Consider the following 16,225-nt stretch of genomic DNA (forward strand, 5'->3'; position numbering starts at 1 on the left):
ATCTGCAAACCAAAGTAAGTCCTCTGCTTGTAAGGTTGTCTCCGACACGAGATGCATCAGGAGATCAAAACTCAAAATGGGTCTTTAACAGAGTATCTATATGAAAAATCTATTTTGGGTGTCATAAGAGATATAACTCAAATCTGAGTATTCTCTCTCCTGGAGACCCATTTGTAGAAATATTCTCTTTTAGGTCTTGTTATTGAAGAAGACAAAAAAATATGTATTGATTGTCTGTAGCGCTACCTAAACATTAAATGGATCTTATATTTTAGGTAAAGTTTGTTGGAGACCCAAGTCAAAGACTCAAGAGTGTGGTCACCTATTTTCTAATGTGGTGGCAGTGAGCGAGTGACATATATGGATTGTTTCAGACACACACGGCACCAAAAGAAAAAAAACACTTACGTGAGAATCTGGCATTACCTTATCATGATGGCAGTAGTAAGGGTCCGTTAGGAGGAGCTCCTAGAGGCTCCGGCTCTGCGCTGTTCATGCACTGTAGCACGGAGCCGGCGGAGCTCGAATTCGTCGGCTCCTTTTCTTTTCGGTTTCTTTTCAGTTCATTTTGTGTCTCGATTTCTGAAATGTCTCTTGCTACAGTAAACCGTACCCACCAGTGAACCATCTCGCCTCGCCTGATTTTTTTTTTTTTTTTTTGACTCTTTCGCCGTCTTCTGTGGCCAGCAGGCCACGGCGCCCTGTTTGAGCTGACAGCTGACTAGCTGAGCGTGTTGCCTTGCCGTGTCGGGGAGCTGAGCTGAGAGACGCCAAACGGAATGGCGAAAGCGACCGGCCGCGCGGCGGGCAGCAGGAGCTGCATCTAGAGGCTGCCTGCGCCCCGCGCCCAATCCTCTTCGGGCCTAATCCCCTCCGCCTCGTCCCCCTTCAACCCCACGTCTCTCTCGCCGAAGGCTCCGGCCTTGGCCTCGGCCTCGGGAGCTGGTGCTGGTACTGGATCGACAAAATGGCGCCGCTCCACGCCGCGCTGCCGCCGCCCTCCGCCGCCGCCGCTCACCACCACGCGGCAGCCCCGCCTGTCTTCCTCGCCCGCTCGCCGTACCACCCCCGCAGGGCGGCGGCCTCCTGCTCGCTCGCCGCCGCCGTTCCCTCGTCGAGAAAAGGTATTCTTTCTTCTCCTCTCTTCGGCACAGCGATGATGATTACATATATATAGACAAGAAGAAAGGAACTTGGTGTTCTCCTGATTTCTTGCCTCGTCGCGCTGCCCGGCCCGCCGCCCAGCGTTCCTGTCATGCCCGCCGGACCACTGGACCACGGCCGCGCCGCCGCGCGCCATCCCGTCGTCGTCGTCGTCCCCGGCGCTCATCGCGTCCGTGCAGGACCTGTACGACTTCATCTACAGCGGCCCGCTGGTTGACAGGATCGGCTACACCGATGAGAAGATCGCCGAGTCCATCGACCGCTGGCTTCTCGCCGGGGCTCGGTTGGCGCGCCTCTTCCGCCTCAACGAGCTCCAGCTGTCGGAGGCCGAGAAGACCCGGATATACCACTTCTACATCCCCGTCTTCCTCTGGTGCGAGGACCAGGTCATGGAGCACAGAGCCAAGTACAACGACGGTGATGACATCCCACCATTGGTGGTACGCACTCCACCTCCTGTCCTCATCAAAATTTGCTTTTTTTTCATCCCATATCAGTTAGAACTATGCAATCGAGCTCATCAGAGCAGCAACAACGTAGTAACGTAGGCAGCATCAAACGTTGGCCTCAACAAAAAGCTACAGACTAGAGTCCACGTAGAAACAGATAAATTGAGGGCAATGGCAAACGCAGGCAACAACTTCCAGCTTTATGGCGGTCCCACCGCTCTCTCCTTTCTCTGTCTCCCATGCTCTGCTTTTCGGAGGAATTCTTCGCCACAACGCACTCTGGCTGCTGCTGCTGCTTTGCGAAACCACCGTTTCAGATGATATGCATGGCTGGTTGGTGTGTCGCGCGTGGGTGGGTGGGGGGTGGGGGGGGGGGGGGGGGGGTTTGAAGAAGTCCAGCGTGTTGCTTTGGGCCTGGGCTCTCCCTCCGCTGTAGTAAGCTTACCAACACACTTATTTACTATAGCTAGAGGTAGGAGAAGATATTGATAACAGCTCACACACATAGTACAAGCCCAGCGCTGGTCGAAAGATCTGCTTCTGGATGTGGCAAACTGAACTGATTTGGTGTATTGCCTTTGGATAGAATATATACAACTTTAGTTGTGTCTCTACCAGGTACATAGTTGTTGGTGAGTACACCAACTACCTACAATCAGAGTACACCAACTACCTACTCCTAAGGTACACAGCTTAGCTCAGCCATCTCCACTCTACATGACCGAAGTAAACCAATACTACCTTACTGCTACAGCTATAGGAGTTGGTTGGCAGAGCCGATCAGACTCCAACTCCCAACAGAGAGTGGTCGGCTGAGCCGACCATTCTCCAACAATGGAGAAACGGGAGCAGCAGATTATGTCTTATAATTTTTTCCCTAATCCTGCTGCTAACCCAATGCCTTGACCTCATCTATGTCAATCATCTTCTTCAGCTCTATGTGCATGATGTAGGGAGCAAAACCAGAGCCCTTGAGGGGCCTCTCTCCGACACTCCTGATCTCGCACCAAATGAAGTCAAAGACACTAAAGGGCCGTGCACCTGGAGCCATCCTGTGGAGCAAGTTCCTAGAGTAATCTGCAATGTTGCCCTTGTCTCCACCCTTGCAGTTAATGGTCTTCCTGAACATCCTGTCCAGGTATCTATAGGTAGGGTGAAGACCTAGAACCTTTCCCACCGCTCCTCTTTCACCTCCTGGTGGATACATGTAGGCGAGCTGCTCTAGAGGCAACACCTGCTCTATGTGGATCTTATCTTTCTGAAGATCATCATCTAAGAAGCCAAGTAGAGCTGCAAAAGCATCATAATCAACAATGTACCACTGGCCCTCAAGCATCCAGTACATACGTCTCTCATCCTCCTCAACATATAGAGTGGCATAGAATTGGGCAATCACCTCTGTGTTCCAGTCATGCTGGAACTCCATGATCTCATATACCCCTGTATACTCACAAATAGCAATAGCATGATTAATGGAGGACTTCTGCAAATCTCTGACGTACTGCCAGTCAATCCACTGAGATCTGGCAATCACTGGGTTCCTGGTGAGGATCACACTGGTGTAGAAGTCCATATGAAAGGCTGTCTGAAATCGATGATCAAACTGAATCCTAGACAAGCCCCTTGGATCAATTCTCCTCTCATCTCTGGTTCTTCTGGTCATGCCTTTCCTTCAATAGTCAACTCTGAAAACATAAGAGGGTACACTAGGTGGATGTGTCTCAAGTAAACCATAGTGCATACTCTGACCTGGCTGGTGCTGAGCTGGAGGTACTGGCTACTCCTCCTCAATCTCCTACTCATCATCTGAGCTATCACCATCTGAACCTCTGTCAGTGCTCTTCCTCTTTCTAGTACTGGGCTCCACTCTATACTCCTCTCTATCTGCGTCAGAGGAAGAACTGTTGTCTCCATCTTTGTACTGTGGAGCACCCCTAGTAGCCCTGGAGAGTCCCCTGCTGCTGCCCTGCTCCTTCTGACTGTATCTGGGATGCATTTCATGTCTTGCCTTCTTGTATTTCTCAAGTGCTGGATCATGCCTATGCATGGACATGGACTCCTGTCTTCCACTCATGGCTGTTGTCCTGTATTCAAAGATTTGCAAGGAATTTTAGATACATGACCAAAACTTAATCTCGAATTGCAATTTGACGTAGAATCTTTTATCCATGGTTTTACAATCACCTTGACATGCCACTGTCATTAGGTTTGCAAAACATAGATACAAAAGAAGCTAAGCCTAATAAACAATTCTCAAATTAGATTGAATCAAAGGGAAGTAGAGGGCCTGCTCTGCTAGGTCATATCGGACACGTCCAGTAGGCATACCGGACACGTCCAGTGTGCACGCCCAGCAACCCTAACCAGGGTCCCTGGATTCAAACATTCACGGATCAATTCCAAACTTTGGGCATTGCTTCTAGATAGGTAATGTAGCATCTCTACCGAACGAATTCCAAAATCATGTCCTAACCGCTTAGATCGGATGAGGTCTGGGATTAGGGTACCTTGAGAGAGAGAATGAAGATGCGATTGGAAATCCAAGTCCCGGAGCCTTCAATCTTGATGCAAAACTCCTCCGATCCAATCTCCCTCACTCCCTTTTCATGGTGGAAACTCGAAATCGCCGATGAAGGTCGAGGAGAGGCGGCTGGGTTGGCTGGACGAGAGGAAAAACTAACTTGGCCGAAGGGGTACCGGCCGTTTTATAACCCCGCTTGCATACCGGACACGTCCGGTATTTGCGGGCTGGCTGTTCTTGTTCCAAATTTCATTCACTTAATTCCAATCCCCTTCTCTATCATTTCTTGATCCAAAAACATGTATGTCCTTGATCCAAATAAGGTGTAATTACTTTTCTTATCCAAATGCCATGAGTATCACTTCTTTTTTTCAATTATTTGGCATATATAGATTTTGATTACATGAGAGAGATTGAGAGACATAGTAGATTGTGGACTTAAGAAAGCCATGTCATGTGTAATTAGCCAATCAAACAATCAAGGAGAGTTATAATTATCACATGACAAGGCTAGGTCACAAAGACCAAGATTCAAATAGTTTTTCAAATTCACACCACCTACACATGCTAGTTATGGGTTTTGAAAAACATCTCTCCTATATCACGATTTCTGTAGAGCAATCCCAAACTTGCTCCTTTCAATTTCTATCTTCAAATCAAACTGCAGGTATCGACTGGAGACGACAATATACACAGAGAACCTGCACAAGAGCTAGAGCAACAAATATCAAATGAAATACGAATTGAGATACGATATTTGTTTTACCAAAGTTCGGACTCGTTCAAGTCCTACTCTCCGTTGAGGGGGCTGCGGGCGACCCAGCGAAGGTCAGTCCTAGAGGGTACCACGAAGGTTACTCTAGCCGGAGTCTTTTCCAACTCCTTTTCCTCCTTCCACTAGTTATTCTGGGGCGGCGGAATCGACCGTTATAAACTTTTCGAGGCACACCACAATCTCTCGGGTGCTCTCCGGCGACGCCTAACCGTTTAGAACCGAAGAATCAAAGAGTAACAAATGCAAATCACAAGATTGACAATATGCACAAGTGTTCAAGTGGTGGCTTGCACTCTTTTTCAAATTCTCTCTTAACCCATAAATGGATTTTGCTATTTGGATCACACACTCACTAAGAGAGGGTTTATGAGAGTTGGCAAGGCTCAAAAATGTGTATAGCAACCAGCAGAATCAGCAGCCTCCAAAGATGGAGGCTTGGGGGTATTTATAGCCCCCTTAGAAAAACTAGTCGTTTTATAGCCGTTGCCGACTTACACTGCGCCAACGGTAACAGAGTTACCGAGACGTTGTGAGGCGTCGGAACTCCCGATGAATGCCAGAACTTCCGACCATCAGAACTCCCGACTCACGTCGGAACTCCCGACCCTCAGCACATTTGAAAACTACGGTAACTGAGTTAAAGTATGTGAGGTGTCGGAACTCCCGACTCATGTCGGAACTTTCGTCCATCGGAACTCCTGACTCATGTCGGAACTTCCGACCATCGGAACTCTCGACTCACGTCGGAACTTTCGACCGTCGGAACTCCTGACCCTCAAGGCATTTGAAAACTAGCCGTTGGCCTCTGGCCGTCCTATGACCACCACAGTGAACGCTCCAAGTCAGTTAAGCGCGAGACGTCGGAACTCTCGACCATTGCCAGAACTCCCGACCGTCGGAACTCCCAACGAACCAACCCGATATCAACAATATTACCATTGCTGGGCAAATACCGGACATGTCCGGTATCAATACCGGTATTGCCAGACCAGCAAAAAAACAGATTAGCTCTTTTGTCTCTAAAACACTCAAAACTCACATGGGTTGGCTTGAGCACTTATGAAACATTATCTATCAACATGATGCATCTCTCTTAATAGTACGACATTCCTATTTACTTAAATTTAAAGAGTACAATGATTTAAATCTTTTGAGTTGATCTCTTTCAACCGAAGCCGTGTATTCCAATCTTCATCAAGTGAGGGTGCCAACATGTCAACTTTGATCCTTTTCACTTGAGCATAGCCATCTTGAGCACGTGACTTGATTCCATTCACTAAATATGAATAACTCCAAATGCATCAAGTCACTTCCAACACTTTGTCCAATATAGATTTGATCCTCCACATCAATATGACCATCATAGCTTGATTAATACCTCAACTAAATGCAAGTACTTTCTTTTTCACCCTAGCTAGGTTCTTCGGGCGCTAAGCCGTCGCTTGCCCTTCACCCTTGTTTAGTACATCGAAATCTTTCCTTGCTATCTTCACCATCTCAAGCCATCAAGTCACATCTTGTGTTGAATCATCTATTCATTTGTATTGTTATATTTTTCATTTCAATTTAGCAAGCTTCAAATATGAAACAATTCCATATGCAATCCCTCATGTCTCATCAACTAATTTTTACCGGGGTTGCTTTCACATAGTACATGAAAATCCCACAATAAATAAGTCTTTGCATGAATTCCATTTGCATTGTTGTCTTGTGCTTGAACTAGATTGTTTATACAACAACACATTATTTTAGTTTTCATTAAATACCTGTGAGATAACCTATTACATATCCACACTTAGCAAACGGGTTAGACCTTTAATCACGTTGTCATTCAATCATCCAAAACCTAATAAAGGGCTAGATGCACTTTTAAATGCATCAACGAACTCGTTGATGTCGCTTGGAGGGGAGGTGAGCTCGATCGGTGGTCCTCGGCCTCCCTGTTTTGCTAGAGTGGTCGGCATCGCTGCTGTACCGCTCGGCACCACTGTCGGAGTGGTCAGCATCGCTGCTGGACCGCTCGGCACCACTGCCGGAGTGGTAGTGATCGGCACCACTCTTGGAGTGGTTGGCTCCACTGCTGGAGCGCTCGGCACTGCTGCTGAAGTGCTCGACACCCCCTCTGGAGTGGTCGGCATTGCTGCTGGACCGCTCGGCACCACTTCTGGGGTGGTCGACAACTCTTCTCCAGTGTCTCCACCACCGTGAATGACTAAGTGTTCGACGACGAAGGTGCTGCTCAAGCTGCCAGCTTCCCCCGTGCTCGGACCCTCTCAGTCCCAGACCGCCATCTCATCGAACACCACATCCCTAGGGATCACCACCTTGCCTCTCTTAGGATCATGAAGCCGATAGGCCTTGCTGCCCTCCTCGTAGCCTAGGAGCACCATCGGCGTGCTCTTGTCTTCCAACTTGCTGAGGTGAGGCTTGGTGTTCTTCACATGGTCGACGCAGCCAAATGTCCTGAGGAAGGATACATTCGGCTTGCGTCCATGCCAAGCCTCGAACGGCATCTTGCCCTTCAGGGCCTTGGTGGGCGCGCGGTTGAGGATAAACACCGCTGTGGTCACCGCCTCTCCCCAAAGCTTCATCGGCATCTTCTTAGCCTTCATCATGGATCGAGCCATGTCGACCACCGTCTGGTTCCGCCGCTCCACCACGCCATTCTGTTGTGGCGAGTACGGCGTGATGTGGTGTCGCACCACGCCCTGATCTGCGTAGTACGCAGCGAACTCCACCGAAGTGAATTTGTCGCCGCGATCAGTCCGCAGCACGCGCAGCTTCTTGGCGCTCTCCGCCTTCGCGCGCGCCTTGAAATTCTTGACCACTTCCGCCGCCTCGGTCTTGCTGGTCAGAAGCTGCAGCCACATGTACCGGCTGCAGTCATCCACCACCAAGATGAAGTACTTGCGCCCGCCGGGCGTCGCCCGCGTGATCGGCCCGCAGAGGTCACCATGGACTAGCTCAAGGGCCTCTGCCGCGCGGTACTTCTCCGTCTTCGGGAACGACAACCTTTTTTGCTTCTCGGCCAGGCAGCTGTCACATAGCTCGCCTGCGTGCTCGATGTGAGGCAGCCCAGTCACCATCTTTTCCAGCCGACCAAGAGCATCGAAGCTGAGATGTCCATATTGGGCATGCCAGAGCCACGGCTCCTCTGTGCGTCGTGCAGCCAAGCAAATGGGCTGCTCTACCTTTAGGTCGAGCAGATACAGCCAGTTCCGGGACCTCTTCACCTTGGCAAGAAGCCACTGCTTCCGGTCCCTGATCCTGAGGATGCCGTCCTTGATCAGTACCTCGCTGCAGCGCTCATCCAGCTGGCCAATGCTGATGATGCTTGAACGTAGCTGCGGGATGTAATATACATCCATCAATGCGCGGTGCTCGCCGTTCTAGCACCTGAAGATGATGGTGTCGCGCCCTCGGATCGCCACCCTTGAGCCGTCACCGAACTTCACTGTGCCGGTCACGTTGCCGTTGAGCTCGAAGAAAGCTGCCTTGGAGCCCGTCATGTGGTTGCTGGCGCCGGAGTCCAGGTACCATCGTTGCTCCTGCTTGCCGCCCATATGTCCGAGGTGGACTTGGGCGCACGGTTCATCGAGGTTGACAGCCTTCAGAGTCTTCCCGTGCTCCTCCACCGCCGTCACATCTCCCTTCTCCTTGGCCTCAACATCGTGCAGTGCACATAACGTAGCCATCAGGAGAGTGGACTCATCATCATCATCAGCTTGCGCCAGATGAGCCTTAGCCTTCTTCTCCTGCTTGCGATTTGGGCACTCCTTTGCACAATGGCCCATCTTCCTGCAGCGCCGGCATGTGTTGGGGTCGACCTTCTTCTTCTTCTTCTCCGAAGAAGCCTTGCCGCGGCGCTTAGCATCGCCATCGCGGCTGGAGGAGGCTTCCCCGGACTTCTTCTCCTTCATCTAGGCAGCCCACTCCTTCTCTGTCAGCAGTAGCTTGCCGCTGTCCGTCGTTGCTGTGGCCTGCTCCATGCGCTCGTCCACCGTCCGCAGACGGCCTGTCACATCCTCAATGGTGAGGGTGGACAAGTTCAACATCGTCTCTATGGAGAGAGCAATCTGGATGTACTTCGCTGGCACGGAGTGGAGGTACTTGGAGACCGCCTCTTCTTTGTCGATGGTGACACCGTGGCTGCTCAGCTTGCTGATGAGCGTTTGCAGGCGGAGGGAGAAGTCCTCCAACAACTCACCATCCTTGAACTTGAGGTTGGCGTACTCCTGCTTCAGCAGCTGGGCCGTCGCCTTCTTTGTGTGGTCGGAACCGACGCGCATCGCTGCAATGGCCTCCTACGCCTCCTTAGCAGAGCTCTTCACCCCCAATGGCTCCCTGTACTCCGCTGGCACAGTAGCGAGGATGGCTTCCAACGCCGACATGTAGTCGTCTTCGTTGTCGGTGCCCTTGTTAATGGCATTCCAGAGCCGTTGGGCTCTGAGCTTGACCTTTATGGTCACCGTCCATTCGCCATAGTTGGTGCGAGTCAGCGTCGACCAACTGGTGCCGCTGACCTCCCGTATCGTGCGCACAACGACCTCCTATCATGGCTAGGCAGCTACAGCAGCGCCGCTGCTGTCGCCCGTCTCCAAACCGTCCGTCATCGCCAGCGGTTAGTTCGGCGACGGCGCTTGTACGGCTCTGATACCACTTGTTGGTCCCTCGGCTGCCCTGCACAGGTAAGCAGTAAGCTTACCAGCACACTCACTCACTATGGCTAGAGGTAGAAGAAGATATTGAGAACAACTCATACACACACAGCACAAGACAAGCGCTGGCCGAAAGCTCTACTTCTGGATGTGGCAAACTGAACTGATTTGTTGTATTGCCTTTGGATAAAATATATACAACTCTAGTTATACCTCTACCAGGTACATAGTTGTTGCTGAGTACACCAACTACCTACTCCTAAGGTTTAAGAGTACACTAACTACCTACTCCTAAGGTATAAGGGTACACCAACTACCTACTCCTAAGGTATAAAGCTTAGCTCAGCCATCTCCACTCTACATGACTGAAGTAAACCACTACTACCTTACTACTACAGCTACAGGAGCTGGTCGGCAGAGCCGATCAGCCTCCAACTCCCAACAGGGAGTGGTCGGCCGAGCCGACCATTCTCCAACAATGGAGAAATGGGAACAGCAGATTATGTCTTATAGCCTCAGCACACATTTCTGTCACACGACTCTGTCCTTTACCAATGAGGATAGAATCCAAAGGGCTCATATCATGTTCCACTACACTATCCGTGCACAAGAGAACATGCATGTTCTTCTGAATTATGCGTCCACCACACACATGACACACTGGATGCTGCAAAATGTATATATCATGAAAAAGCGCATATACTGCCCATGAGACGTACTTAATAATGAAGAAATGTACGCCTGATCCCACACCTGATGGATCGAGAAAATCACTAAAGGAGATACTTTATACAAAACAAGATGAGATGGGAAGTCTGATTACAGAGTTTACAAGAATGAACAGCTTAGCAATTTCAGTTCACATTTGATAAATTAGTCATCTTTATGTAACGCAGATTGGGGTCAGCGCTCCCCAAGGAAGTGGAAAGACGACTCTTGTCTTCGCACTTGATTATCTTTTTCGGGTTGCTGGTAGGTGAGTTCTTCTTATCGAAGCCGATCATAGTGCGTCCGTTTGCTTGTATGAATTGGATCTAATAGCCAAACTTCTGTGTGACACAGGAATTCTGTCACTTTGTCTATAGATGACCTCTATTTGACAGCAAAAGAACAGGTGTGAAGCTTCTAGTAAATACGGAAAAAATGTCGGCCATATATTCAGAAATATTCTTTTGTTTTTTCGTGAGAGCGAGTGTTGAAATAGCTGACACTTATGTTTTTTTTTTCTATGTCCAGAATGAACTGAGGGACAGAAATCCTGGAAATGCTCTTTTAGAGGTACAAGCTCCCTCACTCTAGTAGGCTGCTAGGTTGTGATTTAATTTGAATTTTGTAAGAGAAGGTGAACTGAGAATTACTGACAAAAACTTTCCAGCTCCGTGGAAACGCTGGAAGCCACGATCTCCAATTCTCAGTTGAAACACTTGAGTCACTGATCAAACTAACAAAGGAAGGTACCAGTTCAGACAAGTATTTCAACCTTCTTCGAGCTATTTCTGTTTCTTCTTGATGAGTTGTTCATCGGGCCTCTCTTCTTTGCCTTTTTGGAAATTGTTATAATGTTTTGCATCCTTGTAAAATAGATTTTAGTGAACTGACAGTTGTTTTCACAATATCCTAGGTATGAAGATGAAGGTTCCACGGTATGACAAGGTAAAAGGTTGCAGTTAACGTTCCTCTAGCTGATGTTTATAGCTGATCAGCTGCATGATACAAGTCATGTCCATGTAGTCTACTTTTGGGGGAAGGGGTGACCGAGCTGATCCTTCTGTATGGCCAGAGGTTGAAGGGCCCTTAGAGGTAATATAATATTTAATTGAGGAGCATTAGTTTGAGAAATATGTGATTCTCAACTTATAGCGTATCTTCTTTGATGTCCTAGGTTGTTCTGTTTGAAGGATGGATGCTCGGATTTAAACCTCTTCCAAATGAAGAAGTGAAAAAAGTGGATCCACAGGCAAGTTTCTAATCTGATTTTGTTGTTTTTGTTTATTTTACCTGCAGTAATAGTATGACACTAATTTTGTGATCTTTCAGCTTGAGGTGGTTAACAAGAACCTTGAAGCATACTATGGTGCTTGGGACAGGTTCATCCAATCATGGATTGTTATTAAAATAAGAGAACCCAGTTGTGTATGCCAGTGGAGGCTGCAGGTCATTACTCGAATAATCTGACAAAGTGGCACTGTTGAACTCATAACAAATCATGAGTTGAAGTTTCTGAGTTTGGTATGTGATTTGCAGGCAGAGGTAGCTATGAGAGCAGATGGAAAACCTGGAATGTCTGATGAGGAGGTGTGTTATCTGACAAAGCTATTCACTCCTTAGAATAACCCCTCTGTTATGGTAGTGACGTTCTTTGTTGGAGCCTTACTGATGGTTGTGTGATGTGGTTTCTTCGGTAAATTATTTTATGTGACATTCATTATATCTACACATGCCAAAGGATGGCTAGTCCAGTTGGTTAACTGAGATATGCTAGTCACTCCGACGGTACCCTCCAGGTCCTGAGTTCGATTCCCAGTGGGAGCGAATTTTAGGTTGGGGGTTAAAAAAAACCTCGCCAGTTCCGGGTGCCAAAGCACTGGTTTAAAGGAGACGGCCTATCTCACGGGTTACGTCTTCCAGTGTCGAGCCGGGGCCGGGGTTCGGGGGTTTTCTCAGCCTGTGTGAGAAAGCCTTCTTCTTACGTATAATGCCTAGGGGGCGGCTTGCCCCTCGCAGGTCGAGTTTTTTTTATATCTACACATTTATCCAGTGACTAACTTTAGTTTTTTTTTCCAGAGCTATTGATAATATCTACAACTCTGCCTATGTTGTCTCAACATAGCAGGTCCCAAGCCCTGGTAAATGAGGAGGGTTGTGATAGGCGTGGCGAGCCAACGTTAAATCTACACATTCTAATGGAGATGAAACCCAAAAAAAAAACCGTTGGGGCGTAACCCTCTTAGCGATGTGCCATATCGGAACCCGGGTATGGTGTTAAATGAGCAAGGACTGGGTCGGTACCCTCTTGGTGACGCGCCGTGTCGCGATCTGGGCATGGTGTCAAGTGAGCAAGGATCGGGTCGTCGCTTCCTTAGTGGCGCGCTACATCGGCGCCCGGGTGTAGTGAAAAGTGAGTAAGGGTCTTCACATCTGAGTCGACGGGCGCGAAGGGTAAGGAAGCTAGTCGAACCAACTAGGATTCATTTAGGTAGTTAGAATGTAGGGTCGTTTACAGGTAAGTTAAGAGAATTAGTTAATATCGCGACTAGGAGCCGTGTAAATATATTATGCGTTCAAGAGACTAAATGGAAGGGTCAGAAGGCGAAGGAGGTGGACAATACATGTTTCAAGCTTTGGTACACAGGGACAATCGCGAATAGAAATAGAGTAGGAGTTTTGATTGATAAGAGCCTCAAGAATGATGTGGTGGGAGTGAGAAGGCAAGGAGATATGATTATCTTAGTCAAGCTTGTCATTGGTGATGTGGTCTTGAACGTAATTAGTGCATATACCCCCCAAGTAGGCCTCGACGAGAGTGCTAAGAGACAGTTCTGGGAAGACTTAGATGACCTGATTAGAGCTGTACCTGGTAATAAGAAGCTTTTTATAGGAGAAGATCTTAATGGGCATGTAGGTACTACAAAGCGCAGGTTTCGAGACAGTTCATAGAGGTTTTGGGTATGGTAGTATGAATCAGGAGGGGAAGGAAGTTCTGGACTTCACGGCCAACACTTTCTTTAGAAAGAGAGAATCTCATCTAGTGACCTTCAGTAGCGGACAACACTCTAGCTAGATTGACTTTGTCCTCGCAAGAAGAAAGAACAAACGAGCATACTTGGGTTGCAAGGTGATACTAGGGGAGTGTGTTGTTTCTCAACATAAGCTTTTGGTGGCAGACTTTTGTTTTCAGGTGCGGACCCATCGGGATAAACGAGCTAAGAGTGAAAGAATAAAGTGGTGGAAACTGAAAGGGGAGACGTCAGAGATATTCAGGGAAAGAGTTATCAAAGAGGGCTCTTGGAAGGAAGAAGAGGACATAAACAACATGTGAGAGAAGATGGCAACCAACATTCGGAAGGTGGCCTCAGAGGTGTGTGGAGTAACCAAAGAAAGTGGAGGCGAGGCTAAAGATACTTGGTGGTGGAACGAGGAAGTCCAAAGGGCTATTAAGGAGAAGAAAGAATGCTATAGACACTTGTACCATGATAGGAGTGTAGACAACATAGAGAAGTACAATGTGGCAAAGAAGACTGCAAAACGAGCTGTAAGTGTGGGAAATAGTAGAGCGTACGATGATCTTTACCAACATTTGAGTATGAAGGAAGGAGAGAAGAATATTTATAGGATGGCTAAGGTTCGTGAGAGAAAGATAAGGGACTTCAACCAAGTTAAGTGCATTAAGGATGAAAGGGAGCATCTCTTGGTGAAGGAGGATGAGATCCGACATCGATGGCAAGAGTATTTTGATAAATTATTCAATGGTGAGAATACAGACACAACCTTTCAGTTGGATGACTCTTTTGATGACACCAATAGACGCTTTGTGCGAAAAATCCAAGAATATGAGATCAGAGAGGCATTGAAAAGGATGAAAGGAGGTAAGGCGATGGGACTGGATGGTATCCCAATCAAGGTGTGGAGATGCCTCGGGGACATAGCTATAGTATGGCTAATCAAGTTGTTCAACCATATTTTTCGATCGAACAAGATGCCTGACGAGTGGAGGAGAAGTATATTGGTACCGATCTACAAGAATAAAGGGGATATTCAAAGTTGTACTAATTACCAGGGAATTAAGTTGATGAGCCATATTAGGAAGCTATGGAAGAGAGTTATCGAGCATCACTTGAGAGCAATAACGCGGGTCTCTATGAACCAATTTGGTTTCATGCCCGGAAGATAAACCATAGAAGCTATTTTCTTAATAAGACAAGTTATAGAGCAGTATAGGGAGAAAAAGAAGGGCCTATACATAGTTTTTATTGACTTGGAGAAGACTTATGATAAAATACTAAGGAATGTTATGTGGTGACCTTTGGACAAACATAAAGTCCCAACGAAGTGCGTCGAGCTCATTAAGGACGTGTACAACAATGTTGTGACTAGTGTTCAAATAAGTGATGGAGACACGGATGGCTTCCCAATTATGATAGGACTACATCAAGGGTCAGCTTTGAACCCTTATCTGCTTGCCTTAGTGATGGATGAGGTCACAAAGAGACATACAAGGGGACATCCCTTGGTGTATGCTTTTCGCGGACAATGTAGTGCTAGTTGATGAAAACCGGACACGAGTGAATCAGAAACTAAAGTTATGGCGGGAGACTTTGAAGTCCAAAGGTTTTAGACTCAGTAGAACTAAAACTGAGTATATGAGATATGACTTCGGCACTACTACTCGGAAGGAGGAAAATATTAGTTTGGAAGGTCAAGTAGTGTCTAAGAAGGATACCTTTCGATATTTAGGATCAATGCTACAGAGAGACGGGGATATTGATGAAGATGTTAGCCATAGAATCAAAGTAGGGTGGATGAAGTGGCACCAAGCATCTGGTGCCTTATGTGATAAAAAGGTACTATAGAAGCTAAAAGGCAAGTTTTATAGAACGATGATTAGACATGCTATATTGTATGGTGCAGAATGTTGGCCTACGAAAAGATGACATGTTCAACCGATAAGTGTCGCGTAAATACGTATGTTGCGTTGGATTTGTGGTCATACAAGAAGGGATCGAGTTCGGAACGATGATATACGTGATAGATTAGGGGTAGCACAAATTGAAGAAAAGCTTGTCTAACACCAGTTGAGATAGTTTGGACATGTCCAACGGAGACCTCTAGAGGCACCGGTGCGTAGTGGAATCCTGAGCCAGGATAGTAACGTGAAGAGAGGCAGAGGAAGACCGAAATTGACTTGGGTAGAGGCAATAAAAGGCGACTTAAAAGGATGGAATATACCTAAAGACTTAGCCTTAGATAAGAGTGTTTGAAAAACAACTATTCACGTGCCTGAACCTTGATTGCTTTTGCTGAGTTTCAAACTCTAGCATACCCTAACTTATTTGGGACTTAAAGGCTTTGTTGTTGTCGTCGTACTTGTATTGATAATCTCTACGGAACTATAACAGTGGTAATTCTTGCAGGTTATGGATTTCGTATCACGGTACCTACCAGCATACCAAGCATATTTGCCCGCACTATACAAAGAGGGACCAAATGGTTCGAATCCAGACCATCTGCTGGTCATCGACATAGATGAAAATAGGAATCCTATTTGTGGTGGATCATGGGATGTCGCATGTTTGTGAAACTACTTTTATGCCCATCAATAAACACCACTGGCCTCTTCTTTCCCACACTCTAGTTTAAATCTGTGAATTTCATGTAAATTGATGTCTATTAAAGGGAATCAGCATTCTGTTTTTGCTCCCTTGTTACCCAATTGTAAATATATGGCCTATGCTTGGCCTGCATTTTAAGTCAGTGACTCAATTCAGCATGTAAATAAATTTCGCTCCTGTCTGGTGAGGTACTCCCTCCATTCACAAAGCTTAAGCACTTTTTAATCTGGCATGGTTTTTAACTTAACTTTGACCATAAGTTTCTTATGATATATTGTTCCTAATTACAAAAATCGCATCGTATAATTAGACCTCGGGAGGGGCATGTG

The 16,225-nt window shown here is 47.2% G+C and overlaps 1 protein-coding gene across 1 annotated transcript; it reads left to right on the forward strand.

Moving 5' to 3' along the window:
- Nucleotides 1-803: 803 nt before the first annotated feature.
- LOC136513568 (D-glycerate 3-kinase, chloroplastic-like) lies at nucleotides 804-16,110 on the forward strand. The gene is made up of 12 exons (XM_066507543.1): nucleotides 804-1,124; nucleotides 1,246-1,604; nucleotides 10,464-10,543; nucleotides 10,630-10,681; nucleotides 10,804-10,845; nucleotides 10,943-11,021; nucleotides 11,189-11,220; nucleotides 11,299-11,367; nucleotides 11,450-11,524; nucleotides 11,605-11,721; nucleotides 11,812-11,862; nucleotides 15,699-16,110. Exons 1-12 carry the CDS (start codon nucleotides 968-970, stop codon nucleotides 15,861-15,863), a joined length of 1,278 nt encoding a protein of 425 aa, XP_066363640.1. The 5' UTR covers nucleotides 804-967; the 3' UTR covers nucleotides 15,864-16,110.
- The last annotated feature ends 115 nt before the right edge of the window (nucleotides 16,111-16,225 follow it).

Source organism: Miscanthus floridulus, chromosome 16, assembly GCF_019320115.1.
Source record: "Miscanthus floridulus cultivar M001 chromosome 16, ASM1932011v1, whole genome shotgun sequence".
NCBI classification, from domain to species: domain Eukaryota; kingdom Viridiplantae; phylum Streptophyta; class Magnoliopsida; order Poales; family Poaceae; genus Miscanthus; species Miscanthus floridulus.